Source organism: Telopea speciosissima, chromosome 3, assembly GCF_018873765.1.
Source record: "Telopea speciosissima isolate NSW1024214 ecotype Mountain lineage chromosome 3, Tspe_v1, whole genome shotgun sequence".
NCBI classification, from domain to species: Eukaryota; Viridiplantae; Streptophyta; class Magnoliopsida; order Proteales; family Proteaceae; genus Telopea; species Telopea speciosissima.
Genome location: NC_057918.1, coordinates 17,753,800 through 17,778,338, shown reverse-complemented (window position 1 = coordinate 17,778,338; position 24,539 = coordinate 17,753,800). Strand labels below are relative to the sequence as shown.

Here is a 24,539-nt window from a genome sequence, read left to right as displayed (position 1 = left end):
TTAAATTTTTTTTTTGGTAAAGCATTTTGTTAATTGAGCTATTGTTCTTTTGCTTTGTTCTTGTTAGAAAACACATTTTATTTGTGAAACATACCTTTCAATATATCAAATGTATGTATCAAAATAGGTTTGGATCGTTCGTCGATCATGAACATGAGAACGAAACCATTTATGCTGATGGTTTTATGTCTGGCATTAGTAACCCTTCGACGCCCTGCTTGCACTCTCAACCCATTTCAAGACATCGAGCACTGAGAAGGCGAAGCTGTTAGAAACTTCAGATCAGGTGGGCACGTAACCAGCGAAAGCTTTGGCCCTTGGTTATGGGAGAAATACTCCGCCTAAGAGTAGGGAAGAGTATCTGGAAATTATTGATTCTTTGAAGGTGCAAGTGTAAGTAAGGGAAAGCAGGGTTGGGGGCGGAGAGATGGGTTGCGCTGATAGTAAAGGTGGGGATGGAGTTGTAGCAAAGGGGGTGGGGGGGTGATTTGTTAATGATAGGAAAGGTAAAACAATCATTTCATGTCCAGTTTAAAGCTCACGTCATCACTTCAATAAAAGTGGTAACTCTCAATGGTATTGCATTCAATCACAAATCAAGCTGAACACAAACTTTCTACAAACTGAACATGGATACTGGTTGGATCCATGACAAATGAAAGGGAGACATGGTATGGTGATTCGTGATCATTTGGGGAGCCCTTGTCTAGTGAAATCGAAACCAACTAGCTTTGATAGCATTCTTCTATGGGAAGCATTGGCAATACGAAGTGGCATGCTGGAAGCTCTATCTGAGTGTTTGGAGTATTTGATTATAAGAATTATATATTTTTGTAAATCACACGTCTCATAACAGTCGAGTGGGGATCTAGCCTGTAGTAGAAGATATTCTCCACTTAGCCTCTTATTTTAGGTATTGTAGATCTAAGAAAGTTCTTAAGAAAATTAACATGTTAGTTGATTTTTTAGTTAGGAAAGCTCTATCGGTGCCGTGTATGACAGTTTGACTTAATTCCACTTCATGGTTATTGGAGGCTTGTAGCTCTGTCACAATGTATTTTTCACATTCAAAATGAATAAAACTGCTTCTTACCGGAAAAAAAGAAATCTTAAATCAATGAATTTGTTTAATTGTTTGGATAATGAGGTAGAGGAAAATTAGTTGGGATTCTAAGGAGAAGAAAAGTAAAGTGAAGTAAAAAATTCTGATTTTCTGGTTCTCTTCGTAGACTTGCCGAAGATGCTAGAAAATATCATCAGCCTCCAAATTCTTCTCTTAAAGTTCAACTACATTGTTTACCGAAAAAACAAAAAGTTCAACAACATTGTACTGAGTTGGAAATTCAGCGAGGATCTCTATTGGAAAAACTGGTTAATCAAAAGTGAATATTTCTTTAACACCCCCCCCCCCCAAAAAAAAGAATATATTTCAAATATTTAAACCTAGAGGATAGAAGACGATGCTAGTGTAGATAGATAAAAATAAAAAATAAAAAACAAAAGAATACAATAAAATAAAATAGGGAAAAAGATCTTTGTCCGGGAGTGTGACCTACGCCAGTATTCCCATGATTCTATCTCTCTCCTTTTCATGTGAAAAGACATCTCTGCCCCCTTGTTTTAAGGAGGAGAGAGATAGACACATGGGAGTGCTGGTGTAGACCACACTCCCGAACAGAAAACTGCTTCCCAATAAAATAAAACCATCAATCTATGGAGAAATTATTTCACACAAAAAATCTTTAGGTCAAGTAAAATAAAATGGTGCAATTTTCCATCACCTTTCTGTGCTTTCTCAGTATCTCTGAGCCATCAAAAACCTACTACATTCATTCTAGGTTGATTTTGTATTCTTAGGTAATAAAAACAGTTATTTTTATCATATGAAAATATGAGATCGATCCAAGAATAATAAACCAACTTAGAATGCATTCCGAGAAAAAATACCAAACGCAGCCTAAGGGCGTGTTTGGTTCGGTGAACCAATTGGTGGTTGCATTGATATTGGTGTTGAACCAATTGGTGCTGCACCAATGGATCCATTGCCCTGACAGATTAAACTGTTTGGTTACCCTGAGTCTGTTAGTTGAATCATCCTGAGAAACTGTTTGTTTACCCTAAGTCTGTCAGTTGGATTCTATTTGGATTGAATCTGTATGAATAAAAAGATGTCAAATTTCAAAGATGCCATTAAAATTGGGTTCTTGTGTGGATTAGTGGCATAACTAACTATGCCATGAACAGTTGAAGGCCTTGGTGGACTCGAACCACCATCCTCTTGGAACATGCTCATGTTCCAAGTGCTCTACCAATTTGAGCTAAAGACCCATCAAGTTGCCAATGAATTAACACAACAGATTAAACCAAATTATATTCTCCATTCTTTTGGATTCTAGAAAGCCAAGAGATTCCATAGACTGAATGATCTTAACTAACAGAAGCACTTGGCTATTTTGGACATGAGAAGTAAAGAGATTTTTTGTTTTTCAAAGAAAAGGCAATTAGTACAAATAGAAAAATGGTGGTGCCAATGCCAGAACCTTTTGAAATTGGTCCTAAGAGATAACATAGATGGGTCCTGCTCTTACTTGCCATTCATTGCTTCCTTTCTCAGTAATATCTTTGTCTTCCCCAATCCCCTTTCTCCTATGTGAGTGGGAAAAAGTAAAGGAAGAAAAGTACAATAATAAACCCAAAGTAATCAGCCCCAGGCCCATATATCCCAGCAAGAAGCTCAAAATAAGCTCTAACCAAGCCCAATCGGGCTGGCCTGCCAATATGGCAGCATCCATACTTTTATAATTAAATTAACACACACACATGATTATATGCAAACAAATCATACATCTAGATCACATATGAAAATATAACTATGAACACAAATACATATAGATCATGTAACTAACAAACAAATGACATTCTAATATTATCTCAATTTTTTCCCTTTCTTTTGGTAGTATTCATGCAGTAGTCATTTGAATTCTATTTACCTCAAGCTTGATTCTATTTAACTAAACTTCCTGCTGCATTTAAGGTGAACTGAAGGTTGCCAAAGGTCACAGAGAAGCAAACCCTACCACTCTGACCTAGCGACAGAGAAGAACATGAGTCAACAAATACCTAATTAGCATGCTCTATTATGCATTAATTCTTCATTTTCTGTATCCATGGTTTTACTTTGCACCAGTAAAATGCTTTTGCAGTTGAACCTACTACAAGAAGAAGGATCTAATACATCAATTAACAGAGGGGCAAGAACCAAAGACAAATGGATACCCATTCCCCTTCTAAAAGTGAAATCTGCAACAAGGTGAGCTGGTCTAACAACATCCCTAGAAGCACATTTTAAATCAATATTGGAAAAGATAGGAGAAGGAAAGACTACAGCAATCCAAAGTTAAAAGTCTCAAGTCCCAGTCCACTTTTCACTCATCCATATATCTGATGACTTCTAAAATTCTTTTACAATACAAGAGTATAACAGCTTTTGTATTCATTCCCTCAAAGTGCAACCATCTCAACCACTTTAGCTGGTTAGTAGAAACATGGGATGCTCATTTAAACAAAAATTACTCAAAAGCTTTTATTGAGATTAAACGAAAATTACCCAAAAGCACCATCTTGTCTTTGTGAAAAGAAACATGGGATGCTAACATAAGGACCTACAAAATATTAGAAGCAAAAGAGAACTCCCAAGTTCACTAGGTGCATTAGAGGATTATAGCAGAAACTCTTTCAAGATAAGACTACTAGTAGGTGTTTTACCATTGAAACATAAATTTATTTATAGCTCTGCAAATGGCCCAACTAATTGGGGATTCTAATAGAAGATGTCTCTCTGATTATGTGGCTGGTCTACCCACCATACCTACCAATCTTCAATGAAATAATTTCTTGAAAAGTTCTGTTCTTTAATCCAATAGGGGAAAGAAACCGAGTAGCTTTAATGAAAATGCAATGGACAAATGCATATAGAACCCTTTGATATGGTATAATGGATCCACTTAAGTTGATCTGCATATGGCAGTTCATGGTCTCAAGATGTTTTGCCATGAAAAAAAAAGAAGTCCATAATCTCATCACTGGATAGGGACAGTGAGAGAAACTGAGAGCCAAGTAGTATGGAGCCTATTGTAGGACTTGGGTGCTCCAATTCTCACTAAACATGTCCAGTGACTGCAAAGGCAAAGGAGCCATCATAGACTCCCTGCTTAAACAATATGATTCATGCTCACATATACCTAAATGAATACACATACAAGTCTTGATCAAAAGAAGATACACATACATGCATACACCTTTATTTGTACAGGATCAAAAAGATTCGAACAGAATGGTGTAAAATACCCAAAAATTATGGCCAGCGAAATGAAATTTAAACTGCACCATGCATAGTGAAGCAAATGGGGCATCAAACAACCTTCAGTTCACTTCAATTTGTTTTGATCAAACAACCTTCAATTCACCTTAAATGCAGCAGGAAGTTTCTGATAATTCTACATGGTAATTAACAGATGGGTATGGGGGAGATGGAAGCTACGGATCTCAGATATGGTGATTCACAGCAAAGCTTTTTTTTTTTTAAATTTTAATATTGTTCTTCATGTACCTTTTCAAAAGCTTAATTTGCTGAAAAGCAAGCCTCTTATTATATATATATATTCACAAATCATACTTCTCTGGCTCAATAGTCGATATTGTTCCCTTCTAATTAAATAGAAAAGTGGGAATTAAAAGAATTCAGGTCATTTATCCATCTTCTTGACATGGTGAAAACAGAAAACAAATTGGTATGCCGTCCAATAGGCCCTAATCCATGAGTTCATTAAAAAATATATATATATATAGGAAACACATTCAAGCAAGGAACCAAACTACATATAGAAGATCTGGTCCGTTTTGAGTTTTAAATCTGAGATGGTAATATATTACCTGAGACAAAATGGGAAACAAAGGGATGCTGAATTTGCACAATCAGTGTGAGCCAGACATTCGGTATGTCATACCAAGAACTAGCTTCAGCAACAATGACAGATTCAAAATTTTCTTTAGGGAACAACATACAGAGTTTTCAAGATAAATTCACCTTTATACTACAGTATGCTATGCCAAGAGATGCAGAAATTTCAAAAACTTAAAGAACAAACTATAACTCAGCTCTTAAACAACAAAGGAAATGAGAATGGCAGACATGTATGCATCGCTGCGCCAGACCTCACAAATAACAACAAATAAATAAAGAAATTTTGGAAAATGGGATAAGATCTTGATCTGACACGCGTTTAACTTCAGATCCAGAATCATCCAAAAACTCCTACGAGCAATTTACCAAAAAAAAAAAACAAAAATTTCTCTGCACCAAAAACCCTAGTTTTCTTCCTCCTCTTGCAGAGAGAGACAGAGAGAGATAACGAGAGAGAGAGAGAGAGTGAGAGAGAGAGATCTGGGTGAAACTGGATTTACCTCAGTTGCAGGTTCCAGGTGCAAGTTCGCTTCGCCTTCTTCTCCAGTTGCTCCCTGCGCCTTCTTCTTCCTTCGGCACGATGAGCTTCTTCTCCCTTCGACCATTTCTCCCTTCGGCAACGACGAAAGACTTTCGTTCTTCAGCCTCCCTTCGGCAACGACGAACAAGTAGAGGCTCTCGATGGGTAGGAATCAAGATTGGTTCACAAAATAACAAGTATTTATACTAGGGCTTCTTTTTCTTGAATCAAATATATTTCAAATATAATTCACGTTTACATGAAAAAATGTGAATCAGATAGATTCATGAACCTGGATCGGTTCACCATCATTTTGAACCAAACGATTGTTTTTATTTAGAATCATGAATCCATTGATGCAGCACCAATTGGTTCACCCTGAACAATGGATGGGTGGGTAATAAGAGCCTGATGTGACCCCAGCATCCATAGCTTGGCCCAACTGCCCACCCAAGCCTTGGCTGATTTCGCTCAATACGGATTTCGACGGTATCAAAATTGGTGGGACCGATTTGGTTGCCGATTCCACATCCTGAACAATGGATGGGTGGGTAATAAGAGCCCGGATCCTCTACCCATGAGCGAAGATTCCACTTGTGTGGCTCTTTCCATGTGGGTAGAAGATCCAAACTCGGGTAAAAACGGGTTAATATTAGACTGGCTGACGCTGGAGCTAGACCCGACTTTGCACTCCAGCCGGGGTAAGATTTATTTTTGTTTTTGTTTTTGTTTTTTTCTTTTTCAAACGTGCTTAAAACCCGCCAACGGAAGAATGAATAAAACCCAAACAAAACCCTTTTTTTCAGTCTGTCCTTGACGCAACCAGTCTCCCGGCAATCCAAAAGCTTTCCGTTGGTCTGTACTCTTCCATATCTTCCATATTTCTTCTTCAATCTCCTTGTAAATCTTAGCTGCATTCAAACCTCGATTGCTGTCTGATCTATGTTTTTGAGCCCTAACGCCGTAAATCACTGGATTCTATTATTTTTTTGTTTTGTTCCCTCAAATTGGAATACTCTAGGGTTTCTGGTATCCCAAGTAGAAGATGTCGAGGGAAGAGGAGATTGTCGTCAGGGACGTCACTAATGCTGGCCTTGTCGTGAGTGACCGCATTAGCAGAGATGTTTCTGCTCAGCTCGACCTCGAAGAAGCCCTTGAAGCCGCCAGATACGCAAGCCACCCGTACTCATCTCATCCCAGAGAGGTAGTTTCGAAATCTTAATTAAAAGCGAGAAATTATAATGCGTTGATGCATGATGGTTCACCTGTTTATATGCCAAAATAGGATTGGCACTCATTGGTTTTTGAAAATCCTTATTGGATGATGAAAACAAATTCTGAGTGGCCCGAAAATTACTCCAATTGGTACCCACAAGGATCAGTTCATATTGATTGATTTTTAACCCCCGGAATGGTCACTATCGATTTACCTTCTTGAGTGTGTAAAATTCTCTGTTTGGGCTTCTAATTCATGACAAATGGTTCTTTTGAATTTAAGCAAACGATAATGTTATTGTCAGAGCTGTTCTTGGATTTTCTTAGCGAAACTTTGATTTTAGTAGCTCCCGAGTACAACTTATGTCCATCAAAATTTAGTCTTTGTTCTGGAATATAAAACAGCCTTTGCAGTATCATTTTCCTTGGCCTAATGAAGTATTATCTCTTTGATACTTTATTCGCTAAGTGTCACATCAGTGGGGGTTGAATCGTGACTTGCATTTTCAGGGGAAAAAATTGAGCTACATGTGCTATTGACTGCATATCCACCCCGGAGAGATAAACTTAATAGTTAATACATACTCTTGGGTCATACAGTGATTTTATTGTGGAGACAAGAAAACAGCAACATAGAGGAAAAAGAAACTAGAGTGGCGAATGGAATTCAGAATCAGACTTCAATTAAGAAATCTTGGTCAGATTCCTCCATAAGCATACTTTTAGCTTTATCTATCTACAATTATGATCGTTGCAAAGATGATTTTCTTAATATTGATCTCAGGAACCAGGGTCTCCTTAAGGGTGTAGGCAGTTGTGGAGGAGGGAGGAGGGAGGAGGGGGTAGGGGGAGGTGTAGCTGTGTTTGTGGGTGTTTTGGTTTTGATAGGTGTATCTATTGTTTTTTTTTAAGTTTCTAAGGGGGTGTTGGAATCTTTGTTAGTGGTCCTACTGGTATTGATTGTGAGCTATTTTATTCTTTTGTTCTTCCCTTCTCTGCTAAAATGAGGGAAAGAAGAGTAGAGATCTCGACCATGTTAGATGTATTAAAAGTGAAGATGGTAAAGTACTAATAAGGGACGAGGACATTAAGGAGATATGGAAAGAGTATTTCTACAGCTTACTAAATGAAAGCATTTCGAGTAATAGTGTCTTGGAAGACTGCATTACCCAGCACAATACCACATGTTGTAGATATGTACGAAAGATTAGAGTGTCTAAAGTAAAAAAAGCTTTGAGGATGAAAGCAGTAACTAGGCCAAGATGAGGTCCCAATAGAAGTGTGGAAGAGCTTAGGAATACATGGTTTGTCTTGGCTAACCAAGCTGTTTTATAAGATTATGAACATAAGGAAAATGCCAGATGAATGAAGGAGAAGCAATGTGGTTCTGATTTACAAAAATAAAGGTGATATAATAGCTATAGAGGCATAAAACTGATGAGTCCTACTATAAAATTATGGGAGAGGGTTATTGAAACATACTTGAGATAAAAAAAAACCTACTATTATGGAAAACCAATTTGGTTTTATGCCAGGGAGATCCATGATAGAAGCTATTTACTTGGGAGACTTATGTAAAGATTTAGAGATTGCAAGAAGGATCTCCATATGGTCTTTATTGACCTAGAAAAAGTTTATGACAAAGTCAATAGAAAGTTAATCTGGAAAATACTAGAGAAGTGAAATGTTTTAAGTAAATATGTGGACATAATTAAAGATATGTATGATGGTGTTGTGACTAGTGTAAGAATTATGGGGGGTCAAGGTAGCGAATTCCCGATTACAATTGGGTTACATCAATGATCAACTTTAAGCCTTTATTTGTTTGTGCTTATCATGGATGATTTTACCAGAGACATTCAAGATGAGGTTCCTTGGTGTATGCTTTTTTGCTGATGATATTGTTCTGGTGGATGGGACAAAAATAGGGATTAATGCCAAGTTGGAGTTATGGAGATCAACCTTGGAATCAAAAGGTTCTAAGTTAAGTAGGACGAAGACGGAGTATATGGTGTATAACTTTACTAGTCCTAGATTGGTAGAAGACCTACTAGGAGCAAGTAAACTAGGATCTGCCATGGACTGGTAAATCGGTTAAGTCAAAATAAGGTTTTTGGTGAAATTACGGTGAGGGTTTCGTTAGGGTTAGGGTTTGGATCGAATGCTATAGGGGCAGGGGTGGAGAGTTTGATCTAAAAAAGGAGGGATTTTGTTGGTTGGTTTGGTCTAGGCAGAATTTAGGTTATGGGAATGTTGTTCAGTGATGGAGGGATGGAGGGGATGTTAGGGTTTGGTGGTTTAGAGGATCAGAAGAAGAAGGATGGGGATGGGGATGGGGATGGGGATGCTTCCACCTTACTTGTAATGGTAGAAAGTTATTGGCAGCAACTCGTTTGAAGGTAGAACTTGAATAAAAATTGAGTCTTGAACTTTAACTTGAAGAAGAACTTCACTAGAACCACTCGGGCTTCACATCGCAAGTTGTTGATTGGATCACACACCAATCCCACCAACGAACTACCCGGGCTTCCCACCATAAGGTGTCAATCGGATCAAACACCGATCCTACCAGTCTTGATCAAACACAAGACAAAATTCTTCAATGGAGAAGAAGAGCAGCAAAAGCTTTTCATTAATATTAAAATTCGTGTTCAATACTTGCCCCCCCTTACAACTTTATATAAAAGACTCAAAAATAGACTCCTACACTTAAAAGGAAAGGCTTAACCAAATCCTTAACTTATTAGGTAACTTAAATTGACTAAGAAACTGAATAGATTCAAAATAGAGTCCTAATCAAGTCCCACTAAACACTTCAAAGAAAACTACTAAAATCACTTAAATTGAACCATTGGTTAAACTGGTTCAATTTATGAACAAAAACACAAAATAAAACTGAGTATGGAATTAAAACAACTAATCCCGTATGCAACCTAATTATCCATATTTTAGGCCCATAAAAGTGGTCTATTACATAGAAAACCCATGAGATTAAAGACCCAACATGTATATAACCTAATTCTAGACTTATTCCCATCAAAATAGGCCTCATTTGGTGATGTATCTGCATCAAAAGATTCCACAAATTGATTATTTTAGGTATTTGAGCTCAATCATAAATAAAGAAGGTGAAATAGAGGATGGTATTTCACAGAGAGTTAAAATACAATGGATTAAGTGGAGAAGTGTATTTGGAGTGTTGTACGATCGACCTATTCCCTTAAAACTTAAGGAAAATTTTATAGGATAGTCATATGATCGGCTATGATGTATTGTGTGGAATGTTTGGTAGTTAAGAAGCATTATGTAGATAAACTTAGTGTAGCGGAGACATGGTACAAAAACTCACCGAGATCTCGGTAAAAACTCGCTTTTTTGATTTGGCGAGGCGAGATTCGAAACCTAGAAATACCCGAACTCGGTCAAAATCTCGGTCGAGTCGAGAATCTCGGTTCGACCGAGATTTTGACCCAAACCACTTTATAAAAGGCCATATCTTGACCGAGAAGCGAGATCTGGCCTCTAACTCGATTAAGAGCGGCAAAACCTTGCTTGTGAGTTGCTGCTTCTTCATTTTTCACTTGGATTTCGACGTAGAACTTGCCAGAGACATCATTCAGCTGCAAAAGTGCAAGATTTGTGATTCTTCATCTCAAGTTCGAAAAACTTTTGAAAGGTAAACCATTTTTTCCTCAAATCAGTTCGAATCTTGGTGAAATGCTTTCAATTTAACCCAACCACACCCATACATGCCGATGGTATTTCAACAGCCTGGTGACACTAGCAGTGGATCGATCTCATCGCAACCATCTTCTATACTGGGAACTTGGAATATGTTGATGACAACACTTATATGAGTTGTGTGGCAACTTATGTGCAATACTACAACAACACTATGACATGGGAAGACTTTGTGGCACGATTTGGAGATGAATACTTGATTCGGCAATATGGCATGGGATGATAAATATAATATGTTAAGATTGATGTATTGTACACTTTTACATTTGTTATGTTTATTTAAGTTGTTTTATATTAATTGTATGATTTGGTTGTATTCTGTTAGTAGCTTTAGAGCTGAATGCTTGAGTGATCAATAGGATCACCAAGCTCTTTATTTATAATAAAATATTGAGAAAAGAATTACAATAATACCCCCTCATAGCCGACTGTAATTATGAAACGGCTATAGGAGGAAAAACCCCATAATGCCCCTCGTGCTACATTACTCAACATTCCCCCTCAAGTTAGTGCATAGATATCACACATGCCCAACTTGAACAAAATAGGATGGAATAATTTCCCTCACAAACATTTAGTGAAACATCAACCAGCTGATCATCGGTTTTCACAAAAGGCATACAAATCTATCCACTCTATGACTTCTCTTTGATGAAGTGTTTGTCGGTCTCCACATGCGTCATACGGTCATGTTGCGTTGGATTATGGGCAATGCTAATTGCGGTTTTATTATCACAATACAACATCATTGAGAAATGAATAGTAACACCAAGGTCTGGAAGTAAACCCTGAATCCATAACAACTCACAGATTCCTTGTGCCATAGCCCAGAACTTTGCTTCAATTTTGTTTCTTGTTGCGCCAAGTGACAAGGTTCCCTCTACAAATGAGCAATACCTTGACGTAGACTTCCAATCAGAAGAACCACCCCAATCTGCATCGGTATATGCCTCAATACGGAGATGATCATGGGGAGACAAAAGAACCCCTTTTCCCGGAGCTGACTTTAAATAATGAAGAATGCGAAGGACAACAATCATATGTGAAGAATAGGGGTCATGCATGAACTGACTAACCAAACTCACCGCAAATGCAATGTCTGGTGTAGTATGTGAGAGATAAATTAATTTTTCCACTAACCTCTAATAACAGTCTTTATCAACCTGTTCACCATCTTCATCCTTCAATCGAGTATCAGCTTCCATTGGTGTATCATAGGGATGGCAACCCAACAAACTAGCCTCGGATAAAAGATTTAGGACATACTTCCTTGAGAGAGAAAGATGCCCTTTGAAGAATGAGCAACTTCAATTCCAAGAAAGTACTTTAACGTCCCTAAATCCTTTATTTCAAACTCACACCCTAGGAAGCTCTTTAGACGAGAGATCGCTACACCATCATTCCTGGTCACCACAATATCAACATAAACTATGATGATAGTGACCTTGTCACCAGACCGTTTGATGAACAAAGTATGATCAACATTACTTTGTTTGTATCCTATTGAAATCATGGCCTTGTGAAATTTGCAAACCAAGCCTGTGAAGACTGTTCCAGCCCATAGAGTGCACGCTTTAATTTGCAGACTTTCCCATCAGTCTTTTCAAATGAGTAACCTGGAGGAATCTCCATATATACTTCCTCAAGCTCTCCATGAGGGAAAGCAATTTTAACATCAAGTTGCTGCAAATCCCACCCAAAATTCACAGCACAAGATAAGAGAATACGAACAATGCTCAATTTTGCAACAGGAGCAAAAGTCTCCTGCTAATCAATCCCATAAGTCTGGGTAAAACCCTTAGCCACCAGTCTAGCTTTGTATCTTTCAACTGTTGCACCCATCTTCTGCTTGACTACAAACACCCACTTACATCCAACTGGTTTTTTTCCTAGAGGAAGAACAACAAGAACAAGGTCCCATGTATTATTTTTTCTCAGAGCATTCATCTCTTCCACCATAGCTGATTTCCACTTTGCATTAGTAATTGCTTCCTGCCACTTGTGAGGAATAGAAATAGAGGAAAGAGAAGACACAAAAGCATGATAGGAAGGAGAAAGAAAATCATAAGAAGCAACATGAGATATAGGATGTTGGGTGCATGATCAAATACCTTTACGGGCAGCAATAGGTAATTCAAGAGAAGAAGAAGACTTATCAGACAGACTAGTAGGCTCTGGCTCAAGGGATGGCGATGGGATGAGTAAAGGTGCTGCAGGGGTGGTGGTTCCAACTTGCTTTTTAGGAGTTTGAGTGAAAACGCGAAGGTCTGGCCGATCAAGTCTTCCCTGAAGTTTTTCAACCTGTCTTCTAACAGAGCCAAGAGTAGGTTGCTCCCCCTGAATTGTATCCGAAGAAGGCCCTTCTTGAACAGTAAGTCACGAACTTGATTCGGTATTTTCTCCCCCTGAAGAGGAACATGAGAAATAGGTGCAACAGATGGTGTGGTTGATGATGATGGTTGGGCAGCAGATGGTGATGGATGGGCAACAGGTAATATCGGCATTGGTTGTGCAGTAGGTAATATAGTCGACACATCTTCTCAAGCCAAGTCTAACTCCCCCTGAAGATGTGACGATAAATAGTATGGTGAAGACTCATGAAAGACAACATCCATAGAGACAATCACACGGCGAGTGGGAGGATGATAACATTTATACCCTTTTTGAGTTGCAGAGTGACCCAAAAAAATACACTTGACGCCACGAAGATCCAACTTCTCATGTGGATGATGATTGCGAGCATAACATATATACCCAAAAACCTTGGGAGGTATGAGAAAGGAGATGATGTAAATAAGTCACTTAGGGCTTTCTTTAGTGGAAATAAGCTTTGGGTTGGGTTATGTAGGTGTTGGGTTTTTTATCCCATGGGTTTATTTTGTAATTGGCCAATTTAATGGACCTAAAATATGGGTAGAAAGTAGGAAAACGGGATTTACTTCCTTAGTTTAGTTATAGTCCTATGTTGAGTCTGTTTTCTTTATTATTTCACTTTCTTAGTCAATTTATGTTACCTTATTAGTTAAGGATAGGGTTAGGCCTTTCCTTTTTAGTGTCTAAGTCTATTTTTGAGTCTTCTATATAAGTTTTCAAGGGAGGCCAGCATTGTACACGAATTTAATTAATGAAATATTGGCTTTAGCCTTTGTTAAAATCCTGAGATAGGTTGGGTGAGATGCCCAGGGTGAGCTGAGATAGCCATCCCCTTCCCCAACCCCCTCCATCGATAATGTAGTCCTAGATAGGTAGGAGACCTACTAGGAGCCAGGTAAATCAGAGTTTTTAACTATGCTTGCCGAATGGGATATAATAGATAAACTAGGACAGAATTAGTGTTAGGGTTAGGGTTTTGAGCTAGGGTTTTATTTGGTAATGATGTGCAGGTTTTTAGGAGTTTATTAATGTAAGTTTGGTTTGATTTGGATGAAGTTTCGGGTTAGAGGCCTTGTAAAAATTGGGTGTTTTTAGAATCTAGGTTTTAGAGATGGAATCTGGGGAAAGTGAGCTGATCGAGTGTTAATGGCAGTATAGGGAGTGAGATGAAAATAAAAAGATCAGATTTTGATGGGTGGTTAGGTCTAGGTTGAAGTTAGGGCTGTAGGGCTTAATTAGGGTTTAAGGGATTATAAGGCTGCAATGGAGAATTGAAATTAGGGTTGTTGTCGAGTAAAGTATGAAGGCTATGGATGAAGTTTAATGATGATTGATGGAGGGAATAAGGATGCTGGTTTGATGATCTGAATTGGATCGATGGGGAAGGTAGGTTTAGGTTAGAGGATGAGAAGTCAAAGGGAATAACTGAAATTAAAATAGCTTACTGGTTTGAAGAGATCCCCAACAACAGCAGCTTGAGCAATTGTGAGAAAACCTCCCGATCTTCACGGTGCAAGGAGTCGCAGGAGTCGTCCTACCCTTTCCACCTTGATAAACCCACAAGGATGCAATCTCACAAGGAGCAGCAGCAGTGGTAACATGCATAAAGCTAATTTTTATTAATCAAATTCGTGTTCAATGCTGACCTCCCTTACAAACTTATATACAAGATTTAAAAATAGACTTAGACACTAAAAAGGAAAGGCCTGACCCTATCCTTAATCGATTAGGTAACTTAAACTGACTCGGAAACTGCAATAGACTCAAAATAGAGTCCTAATCCAGCCTAACTAAACAACTAAAAAAAAAACTAATAAAATCACTTAAATTGAACCACTGGTTCAAACCAGCTTTGGACCGGTTCAATTTAAAACATGAAAATAAACTAAGTATAGGGCTAATCCCGTATGCAACCTATGTACAATATTTTAGGCACATTAAAGTGGCCTATTACGTAGAAAACCCATGGGATCAAAGGCCCAATATGTATATAACCCAACCCTACACTTATTTCTAAAGAAATAAGCCATTTCGATGATAAATCTACATCAATCGATCTCCAATCAAGCTTCATTCAAGTTTCAATTCTGCCATAGCCGATCTCTTGAAGAAACATATTCAATTGCTGGAATTTCTCTGCAAGGTTCAGGATATTTTCAAACAACAAGTAAGTCTGAAATTGAAATTCTGCAATTATTCTTCTTCCTTTTTAGTAGGTCACATGTAAGGTGATTTTCACGAGAATTCTGCCCAGCCAAATCTAACCGTTAGAACCTGCTGAACTTTTGATCGAATCTTCCTCAAACCCTAGGAGAGACTTGATTCAAATTTCATTACCATCCACCCAGCCGATTGTCTGAAATTACCCTTTTACCCCTCAATCCTATTTCTATTAAGAATCCTCAATAACTTCTGATTTAGTCATCTGATGTAACTATAACTTTCAGCATCTCTTCTTTCCCATATAATCCACTCTCCCCTAACACTTCTTTCCCATATTAGTGCGTCGTCACCTACAACCTAGGGTCCGAAGTGAAACTCTTATTTGGACTTTGTTTTTGCAAAATCTGATAGTGCCATTGTGTTTAAATGGTCTAAAATAGGCTGAGTACCAAGTTTCAGCCCCCAAATAGGTCTAAAACCCACCAAAACCGGCCATCGAGCTAAAAAAAAATAAAAATTTACCCCAACTCCCGAGATCTCGGCCTAACTTGGCTTTTGGCCAGGGCAAAACCTGTACCAAAAGCGAGTTCTTGAACCTTGAGCAGAGATGAGGATGTTGAGATGGGTGTGTGGCAGAACTTGGAAGGATAAATTAAGGAATGGTCATATTAGAACTGATTTGGGAGTAGCTTCGATACATTATAAGCTATGAGAAATTCGTTTGAGTGGCATGGCCATGTTCAACAGAGGCCTTTGGATGCTCCAGTGGAGGATTGATTTGATTCAGATTGAAGGAACGAAAAGAGCCAAGGGCAGACCTAAAATGATCCTAGGAGAAGTGGTAAGGAAAGATAGGCATAGCTTAGGTCTTGTATCAAGTATGACCTCAAATAGAGCTGATTGGAGGACAAGGATCCATGTAGCTGACCCCATTTAGTTGGGATAAGGCTGAGTTGTTGTTGTTGTTCCCTTCTATTCTATTATCTTGTATTTCCTTTTCTTATCTGTTGATAAAATTCTTAAATGTTGTTGCCAATAAAAAAAAATTTGTGAAATTGCAATACCATTCTAGAAGATTTATACTCAAGTTACTTCCCTATTTTGCAGTTCTTGTGATATCTGGTACTTGGAGATCTAGTGAATTAAGATGTATCTTCCCTATTTTGCAGTTCTAGTGATATCCTGGTACTTGGATATCTAGTGAATTAAGATGTATCAATGTTTGTGGACTTTGCCATCTTTTTGTTTACATGATGATTGACCCAGTTATACTATTGATAATGAATGACTTAGCTGTTAATCTGGTGGTTTCGACTGATGTCACATTATGTGCAGGTGGTAAAATTTCCCCTTTTTATCCTTTCTTAATTATCGTTCTTGTTATCGGCTATTTAGCTGTACTACTATTATGTTTTTTTTTCCCTGATGCTTGTGTGATTGTCCCTTTCATTTTATATTTAATCAGTGATTATGTCTTTGTAGAATGTAGATCTCTATGATGGTTGGAAGTAGAAGCTGTTTCTCACATTTTATTGGTGTTCATTACATTGTAGTGGCCTCCTTTGGTTGAAGTGGCGGATACTTTGGAGTTGCCTCCTGTACTGATTGAAAGATACAATGCAGCCAGTGGGGAGGGAACAGCATTATGTGGAATATTTCCGGAGATACGCCGAGCATGGGCGTCGGTAGATAACTCTTTATTTCTTTGGCGTTTTGATAAATGGTGAGAAGTTTTATTTTTTAGGGATTTTCTGTCCCATCAAGAATGAAAACTATAGGGATGTAATTCATTAAATAAGTGTTGGGTATTATTCAATTGTTCAAAAATCCCCAATAAGGTATACTGGTAGTGCCCAGCTTCTACATGGACAAAGGGTAGTTCTTGGTCAACAACGTTTTGCATGTGCAATGGACCTCTGACCTTGAAAATAAGGTTGGAAACAGGATCAAGGAAAGGTTTCATATTGTTAAAGATGACAGCTTAATTTCTGGGAAAGAAAATCGGTTCAACTTTCCTGCTAGGTTGCTCATTCTAAACATAGTGGTCCCTTTTCCTATGACCTAGGGGCTAGAACTTGGAGGGTTTGAAGCATTATACCTGATGCGTATTGCTGCATTACACAATCAATCTTTTACTTATTATATGTTTCATGAAGATTTAGTCCTTCTACTTGAAGGCCATTCCTGTTATTACTCTAGACTAGTTTAGTTATTCTGACCTTCTGCTTTGTTTCTATAGCATAAGTCCCATATTGTTTTTGAAAATCTTATTATTTTATAATTCTGAATTATATTTCAGTTGCACACCCCCCTCTATATTCTCATGCCATAGTCAACATGCAGTTGCAACTGATACTCACAAAATGCCTGTAATGACCGTAAAGGAAATATGAAGATACTTCCTGCATCATACAGATTTTTAGAAAGTAGTTTGTCATACTGGTTTCCAATGTTTCCCTCCATTTTGAGGTCTGGGCAACTCCAAACCGTAGCTAGTCAAAGATCTTATGCTTTGAATGCTCATGCTTGAAATTGTGCAATGGCTTCTAGTTTTATGTGCATGCTACTGTTTGTGTTAACATCTCTTTTACTTTGTTCTCTTTTTTACACCCGTATTGTTTCTTTTTCATCTAGGGATGGTCAGTGCCCTGAATATAGCGGCGAGGAACAAGCTATCTGTGCTGTTGGCCTGGCCAAATCTAAGCCTGGCATCTTTATTGAAGCCCTTCAGCATCTCTTAGTCCTCGCAACTCCTGTTGAGGTAGGTTAACACCCCTCTCAAGAGAAAAAAATTTACTTGTTTTTAAGTCTCCAAATCCTTCTATGGCTATTATTTTGACTTGTTCTCTTTCTTGTTCATGGTTTTAGTTTTTCTGTCAACAATAGCTTGGGAATAATCTCTAAGATTTGGAATTCCTGTTTGTTGTCTTCTTTTTTATTCTAAATCTTTCTAGTTCCTTCTGTAATGATGCTAATGGTTGCTGACGAACCTCTTTATTGCAATCAGTTGGTTCTTGTAGGAGTATGCTGCACTGCTAGGCAAGATGGAACAGATCCATATGCTGAGGTTTCACTACAGCCCTTGCCAGAATATGCAGTACCATCTGATGGTGTCACAATGACATGTATCACATGTACAGATAATGGAAAGATTTTCCTGGCTGGCCGTGATGGTCACATTTACGAGATGCAGTATACGACTGGTTCAGGCTGGCACAAGCGTTGTCGTAAAGTTTGCCTTACTGCAGGTTTAGGAAGTGTTATTTCAAGGTATTTGGTGCTACTGGTTCATTGATTGGCCAGTATCTATCTGAGTATATATGATAGTTGAAGTTAGACTTGCTTTTATGTTCTTTTAAGCTTAGACAGGCTGTGCTGGTGTACAGGTGGGTTGTGCCAAATGTGTTCAAGTTTGGAGCTATTGACCCCATTGTCGAAATGGTTGTGGATAATGAGAGACACATTCTTTATGCAAGAACAGAGGAGATGAAACTTCAGGTGTTTGATCTGGGGGAAGATGGTATTGGTCCACTTAAGAAAGTTGCAGAAGAAAGGAATTTGATCAATCAGAAGGATACATCTTATGGGGGTAGACAGTCTGCTGGATCTAGAGCAGTTAACCGGGCAGCAAAACCATCAATAGTTGGCATTGCACCTTTATCAACCATGGAATCAAAGTGGTTACACCTTGTTGCTATTTTATCAGATGGTAAGAGGATGTACCTTTCCACCATTCCTTCTAGTGGGAACAATGTCGGAGGTTTGGGTGGACTAAATACTGCTCGTCAGAAGCCATGTTGTTTAAAGGTTGTAACAACCAGGCCATCACCTCCTTTAGGGGTCAGTGGTGGGCTTACCTTTGGAGCCCTGTCTCTTGCTAGTAGATCACAGGCTGAGGATTTGTCACTGAAGGTAGAAGCGGCATACTATTCTGCAGGCACTCTTGTCCTTTCTGATTCATCTCCCCCATCCATGTCCTCTCTTCTCATTGTGAACAGGGATTCAAGCACACAGTCGTCTCTCTCAGGCAGTTTTGGAACAAGTTCAAGGAGCTCTCGGGCTTTAAGGGAATCCGTATCTTCTCTACCAGTAGAGGGCCACATGCTATTTGTGGCTGATGTTTTCCCTCTTCCAGAAACAGCAGCTATTTTGCAGTCTCTGTATTTAGATTCAGAATCCTTTGGATTTGAAGGTTTTGGAGAATCATGTGAGAAACAATCTGTGAAACTTTGGGCTAGAGGTGACCTTGCAATGCAACATATTTTACCAAGGAGGAGGGTTGTCATATTTAGTACCATGGGCATGATGGAAGTGGTTTTCAACAGGCCAGTTGACATTCTGCGAAGGTTGTTAGAGTCCAATACACCAAGATCAATATTAGAGGATTTCTTTAACCGTTTTGGAGCTGGAGAAGCGGCGGCAATGTGTTTAATGCTGGCTGCGAAGATAGTCCATTCTGAAAACCTAATAACCAATGCTGTTGCTGAGAAGGCAGCTGAAGCATTTGAAGATCCACGTCTAGTTGGAATGCCACAACTTGAAGGTAGTAATGCATTGTCAAACACAAGAACACCCCCTGGAGGCTTCAGTATGGGGCAGGTTGTTCAAGAGGCTGAACCCATTTTTTCTGGTGCTCATGAAGGACTTTGTTTGTGCTCATCAAGGTTGCTTTTTCCAGTGTGGGAGCTTCCTGTTATGATCGTCAAGGGCGGTGTAAGTTCTGCTGCTGGTTTTGAGAATGGGGTGATTGTTTGCAGACTTTCTATTGGGTCGATGCAAATCCTTGAAAGCAAGATTCGTTCATTAGAGCAGTTTTTAAGGTCAAGAAGAAACCAGAGGAGGGGACTGTACGGTTGTGTTGCTGGTCTGGGAGATGTGACTGGTTCTATTCTGTATGGAGCTGGTTCAAATTTAGGACTTGGTGACCAGAGCATGGTAAGAAACTTGTTTGGTGCTTACTCCCGAAACATTGAGTCAAGTGACGGTGGGACATCTAAACGGCAGCGCCTTCCATATAGTCCTGCAGAACTTGCTGCCATGGAGGTAAATTGAAATCTTTCTTGGGCTTTTTGATTCTCTAATAAATGTTTGTTCACTTCCAAAGTTCCATTAAAACTTTTCAATCTGTCATATTACAGGTGAGAGCAATGGAATGTATTAGGCAGTTGCTCCTTAGATCTGGTGAAGCGCTATTTTTACTCCAACTTTTATCACAGCATCATGTGACTCGATTGGTTCAAGGGTTTGATGCCAGTCTGCGGCAGGCATTAGTTCAATTGACATTTCATCAGCTGGTTTGCTCTGAGGAGGGTGATAAGCTTGCTACAAGGCTTATATCTGCTCTTATGGAGGTAATCCGTGATAAGCCATATTACCAATTCCTCAAGTTAATCTTGTAGGGACCAGCTCTGTTTTTTAGCATTGTTTTGAATCCTTGGTCATTCACTCGAGTATTTATCAGCTAATTGTTAGTGGTGTGCTAGATTACAGTGTTTCAATTGTCAAGTTCTATTGCTTATGGAAAAATACTATTTGTTGTTCCAGTATTATACTGGTTCTGATGGCCGAGGGACAGTGGATGATATCAGTGCGAAATTACGGGAAGGTTGTCCAAGCTATTTCAAGGAGTCTGACTATAAATTCTATCTTGCTGTTGAGTGTCTTGAGAGAGCTGCAGCCACTGCTGACATTGAAGAGAAGGAGAATCTTGCTAGAGAGGCTTTTAATTTGTTAACTAAAGTTCCAGAGTCAGTGGATTTGAGTATTGTATGCAAACGATTTGAAGATTTGAGGTCTGCTTACTCTCAGCCCAAGATTGTGCTGTTCATTTCTTACCCTAACCCTGCATTTTAATTGTCAAGACACAAAGCCCATTAGTTTCTGGTTTTTGCAGATTTTATGAAGCTGTGGTCCATCTAGCACTGCAAAAGGCACAGGCGATTGATCCTGCAGGAGATGCTTTCAATGAGCAAATTGAAGCAAGCATTCGAGAAAATGCCCTAGCTCAACGTGAGCAGTGCTACGAGATAATCACCAATGCTTTACGTTCTTTGAAGGGACAAGCAGGGTCACAAAGGGAATTTGGTTCTCCCATTAGACCTGTCGTGCAACCTGTCCTTGATAAAGCCTCTCGGGACAGATACATACGGCAGATTGTTCAGCTTGGTGTCCAGTCACCTGACAAAGCATTTCATGAGCATTTGTACAGAACAATGATTGATGTGGGCCTTGAGAATGAGCTATTGGAGTATGGGGGTTCTGATTTGGTGCCTTTTTTGCAGAATGCTGCCCGTGGGTCAATACAAGTGGTACTTGCTGCTTTAGCTTTTCTTTGAAGACAGTATTTTTTTGGAGATAAATGTATTTATTTGACATAGACTTCTGTTTTCACTTGTATCGCTTGTTTGGAAGCCTGCTTGCCTCAATTTGTGGCTGAAACAATTCAGAGTCTTTTGAGCATCTACATTATTTTCTACTTCCTAATGCCTTTCACATCATCATTCATTTCTAGGTTCGGCCTGTTTCTGCCATATCATCTGGAGCTTCTCCTATGGGTCACTCGGGGTCACCACTTGCCGCTAATCAAGTCAAGTACTGTGAACTTCTGGCAAGATACTATGTATTAAAGCGGCAGCATGTCCTTGCAGCTCATGTGTTGTTGAGACTTGCAGAAAGACACCCCTCTGATGCTGTAGATGCTCCTACACTGGAGCAAAGGTGTTAATAAAATATTTATAGCCATTATTTTTTATAGTCCTGATTTGTGATTTGTTTTGCTTCCCTCCTCCTCTTTCTCTCTCTGTCATTTTATTTTATTTTGTTTAATTTTTTGGGATTAACCTTGTGGACTTTTCTAACCACATCTCATCTCATTCAAACCAGGCGCCAATACCTCAGTAATGCAGTTCTGCAGGCAAAGAATGCAAGCAATAGTGATGCTCTAGCAAGTTCGGCCCGAGGTGCTTTTGACAATGGGTTATTGGATTTGCTTGAAGGAAAGCTTGCTGTTCTTCGGTTTCAAATCAAGATCAAAGAGGAACTGGAGGCTATTGCCTCAAGGGTAGAAGCTTCATCTGATACTTCTGAGTCCATTCCTGATGACTCCTCCCCTCATAGAAATCTGGTTGCTGATGCCAATATTGCAAAAACGGCACAAGAGAAGGCCAAAGAGCTATCAGTGGATTTGAAAAGCATCACTCAATTATACAATGACTATGCAGTTCCATTTGAGCTTTGGGAGGTCAGTTTTCTTTTTTGTCATAGTGATTTTCTTGATTGATTTACAGTGTGAAAGCAAAGCATTAAGATTGTTTAGGTTTGTCTTTCATAAAATACTCAGTTGCTCAACTATGATTGGGTTTCCCTGTGGTGAGGAGGCAGTTTCCCCTTGGTGTCTTGGTTTATCGACTATGGCTGCCTCTTGTTTAATTCTCTTTGATGAAGATTAGTGTGTAATGTGGAAATTAGTGGTTCATTAGGTGCATCCTACCATTTAAATGAAAAGAGAAAACAACTTCCATTTATGCAGTACTTGTAATTTTTGGTATCCACTTTATTTATGAAAAAAAGGCATACCCAGTGCACGAGGCTCCCGTCATTGCGGGGTCTAAGGAGGATCATAATGTACGCAGCCTTACCCCCGCTTCGCGGGGAGGCTATTTCCAGAGACTTGAACCCGTGACCACTTGGTCACAATGGAGGAACCTTACTGTTGCACCAAGGTCCACCTTCATATCCACTTTATCTATGATTCACATAAAATCATTGCTAAACACATCATTTGATTTCTCTGTTGGTGTTCTCATGTACACTTTATCATCCTGTTGTTTGATTTCCACGATAATCTCATTTGCTTAGGATGCTCTCTCTCTCTCTCTCTCTTCTAGAATTTCTATCCTGTTTCTTTTCCATTCTTTTCATTTTTGAATTGCGATATCATACTACTAACTGCTTTTGTCAAGCCTCCCCCCTTTTTCGAGTTCTATTTTTATATATCTTTCTGCTGGAGCATCTCTTGTTCATTGCGTATTTGCTTGTAAAATCATCTAATTGTTGGAATTCAGGCATGGTACATAAAGTTTGACAATTTCTTCCACATGCTATTCTGCTCCCAGATATGTTTGGAGATGCTCTACTTTGCGAATTATTCTGGAGATGCTGATAGTAGTATTGTCAGAGAGACCTGGGCCAGACTTATTGATCAAGCTCTTTTGAGGGGTGGAATTGCTGAAGCTTGTTCTGTTTTGAAGAGGGTTGGTTCAAGTGTCTATCCTGGAGATGGAGCTGGCTTGCCTCTAGATACACTATGTCTGCACCTTGAGAAGGCTGCATTGGTATCATGTTTAACATTTACAGAAGTGGCTTCTTGTGGTTCTTGTTCCCTAAATTTGCTAATACTGAAATTGTGATTTTTCTCTTATACTGCTTATGTTGATATTTGTGTGTTTTCTTTTTGTGAATTCGTTCGTAACAGTTGCTTTCTATTATAAAGTGCTCGTCTTTTTTTGCAGGAGCGATCTGTTTCAGGAGTTGAACTTGTTGGAGATGAAGATGTTGTAAGGGCTCTTCTTGCAGCTTGCAAGGGTGCTGCTGAACCTGTGTTAAACACCTATGACCAATTGCTATCAAATGGAATTATATCGCCATCACCAAACCTCAGGTTGCGCCTTCTACGTTCTGTGCTTGTGGTCCTTCGTGAGTGGGCAATGTCAGTGCTTGGGCAGAGAATGGGAACCAGTGCTACTGGAGCTTCTCTTATTCTAGGTGGAGCATTATCCTTGGAGCAAACGTCTGTCATAAATCAAGGAGTCCGAGATAAAATCACTAGTGCAGCAAACAGGTATGGTGCTTTTTCTTTGTTTGTTTAATTTTCTGACGTAGAGATTTATGCTTGCTTTCCAGGTTATAACCATGTTTTTTGTTTTTTAAGTTTGCCACTTCTTACAAGTTTTCTCCTTATTTTGTTGAGTAATTATATTCTGCTTCTTCACGTGCTGTGGGAAGTGGCAAACAGTTGTTCATGGAGACTGGGTCAATTGAAAATATAGGTAGTGTGTCCACCCTTTTAATCTTTTTTGTTTTTTCATATCATGAACTTGACTGAGCATTAAGGGTGGGCATTGGGCAGGGTGTGCAGCTAGAGGGGGGCCCAAGCCCAACCCGAAGTACAGAAAGTCTTGCCAGACCACGCCTAATGCGACCTGGGGTTTGGGATTGTTGAGCTTGAGCCCAAGCCCAATCAAAATTATTTTCACCCACATCCGGGCTTGGGTTTTTGGCTTCTTAATTTTAATAGTACATGTTGTGGATGTGGCAATAAAAGAGGCTCATTTACGTTCATATATGAACATCAGCTTAAAGCAAAAAATAATTCCAATCGTTTTTAATAAAGTAGTAAAAGCCCAAACCTGTGAACAGAACCACTATTGGCATGTATAGGATATATTTACTAATAAGCTCTCCCCAACTTCAAGAAAAGAAAAAATGAATAAGTTTTCAGCCCAAACTCTCTCTTTGTCTTGCTCTCTTTTTTTGTTCCTCAGAGTTAGGTGATGAAGATAAAGT

The 24,539-nt window shown here is 39.0% G+C and overlaps 1 protein-coding gene across 1 annotated transcript in view; it reads left to right on the top strand.

Moving 5' to 3' along the window:
* The first annotated feature begins 6,376 nt into the window (after positions 1–6,376).
* LOC122654506 (nuclear pore complex protein NUP155-like) overlaps positions 6,377–24,539 on the top strand; it is a 29,096-nt gene continuing 10,933 nt past the window's right edge. The window contains exons 1-12 of the mRNA XM_043848629.1: positions 6,377–6,687; positions 16,529–16,698; positions 17,610–17,736; positions 17,983–18,245; positions 18,362–20,018; positions 20,114–20,326; positions 20,520–20,767; positions 20,869–21,283; positions 21,487–21,692; positions 21,858–22,215; positions 23,090–23,308; positions 23,486–23,814. Of these exons, the coding sequence (XP_043704564.1) occupies positions 6,529–6,687; positions 16,529–16,698; positions 17,610–17,736; positions 17,983–18,245; positions 18,362–20,018; positions 20,114–20,326; positions 20,520–20,767; positions 20,869–21,283; positions 21,487–21,692; positions 21,858–22,215; positions 23,090–23,308; positions 23,486–23,814 (4,364 nt within the window). The 5' untranslated portion in view covers positions 6,377–6,528. The remainder of the gene's footprint in view (positions 6,688–16,528; positions 16,699–17,609; positions 17,737–17,982; positions 18,246–18,361; positions 20,019–20,113; positions 20,327–20,519; positions 20,768–20,868; positions 21,284–21,486; positions 21,693–21,857; positions 22,216–23,089; positions 23,309–23,485; positions 23,815–24,539) is intronic.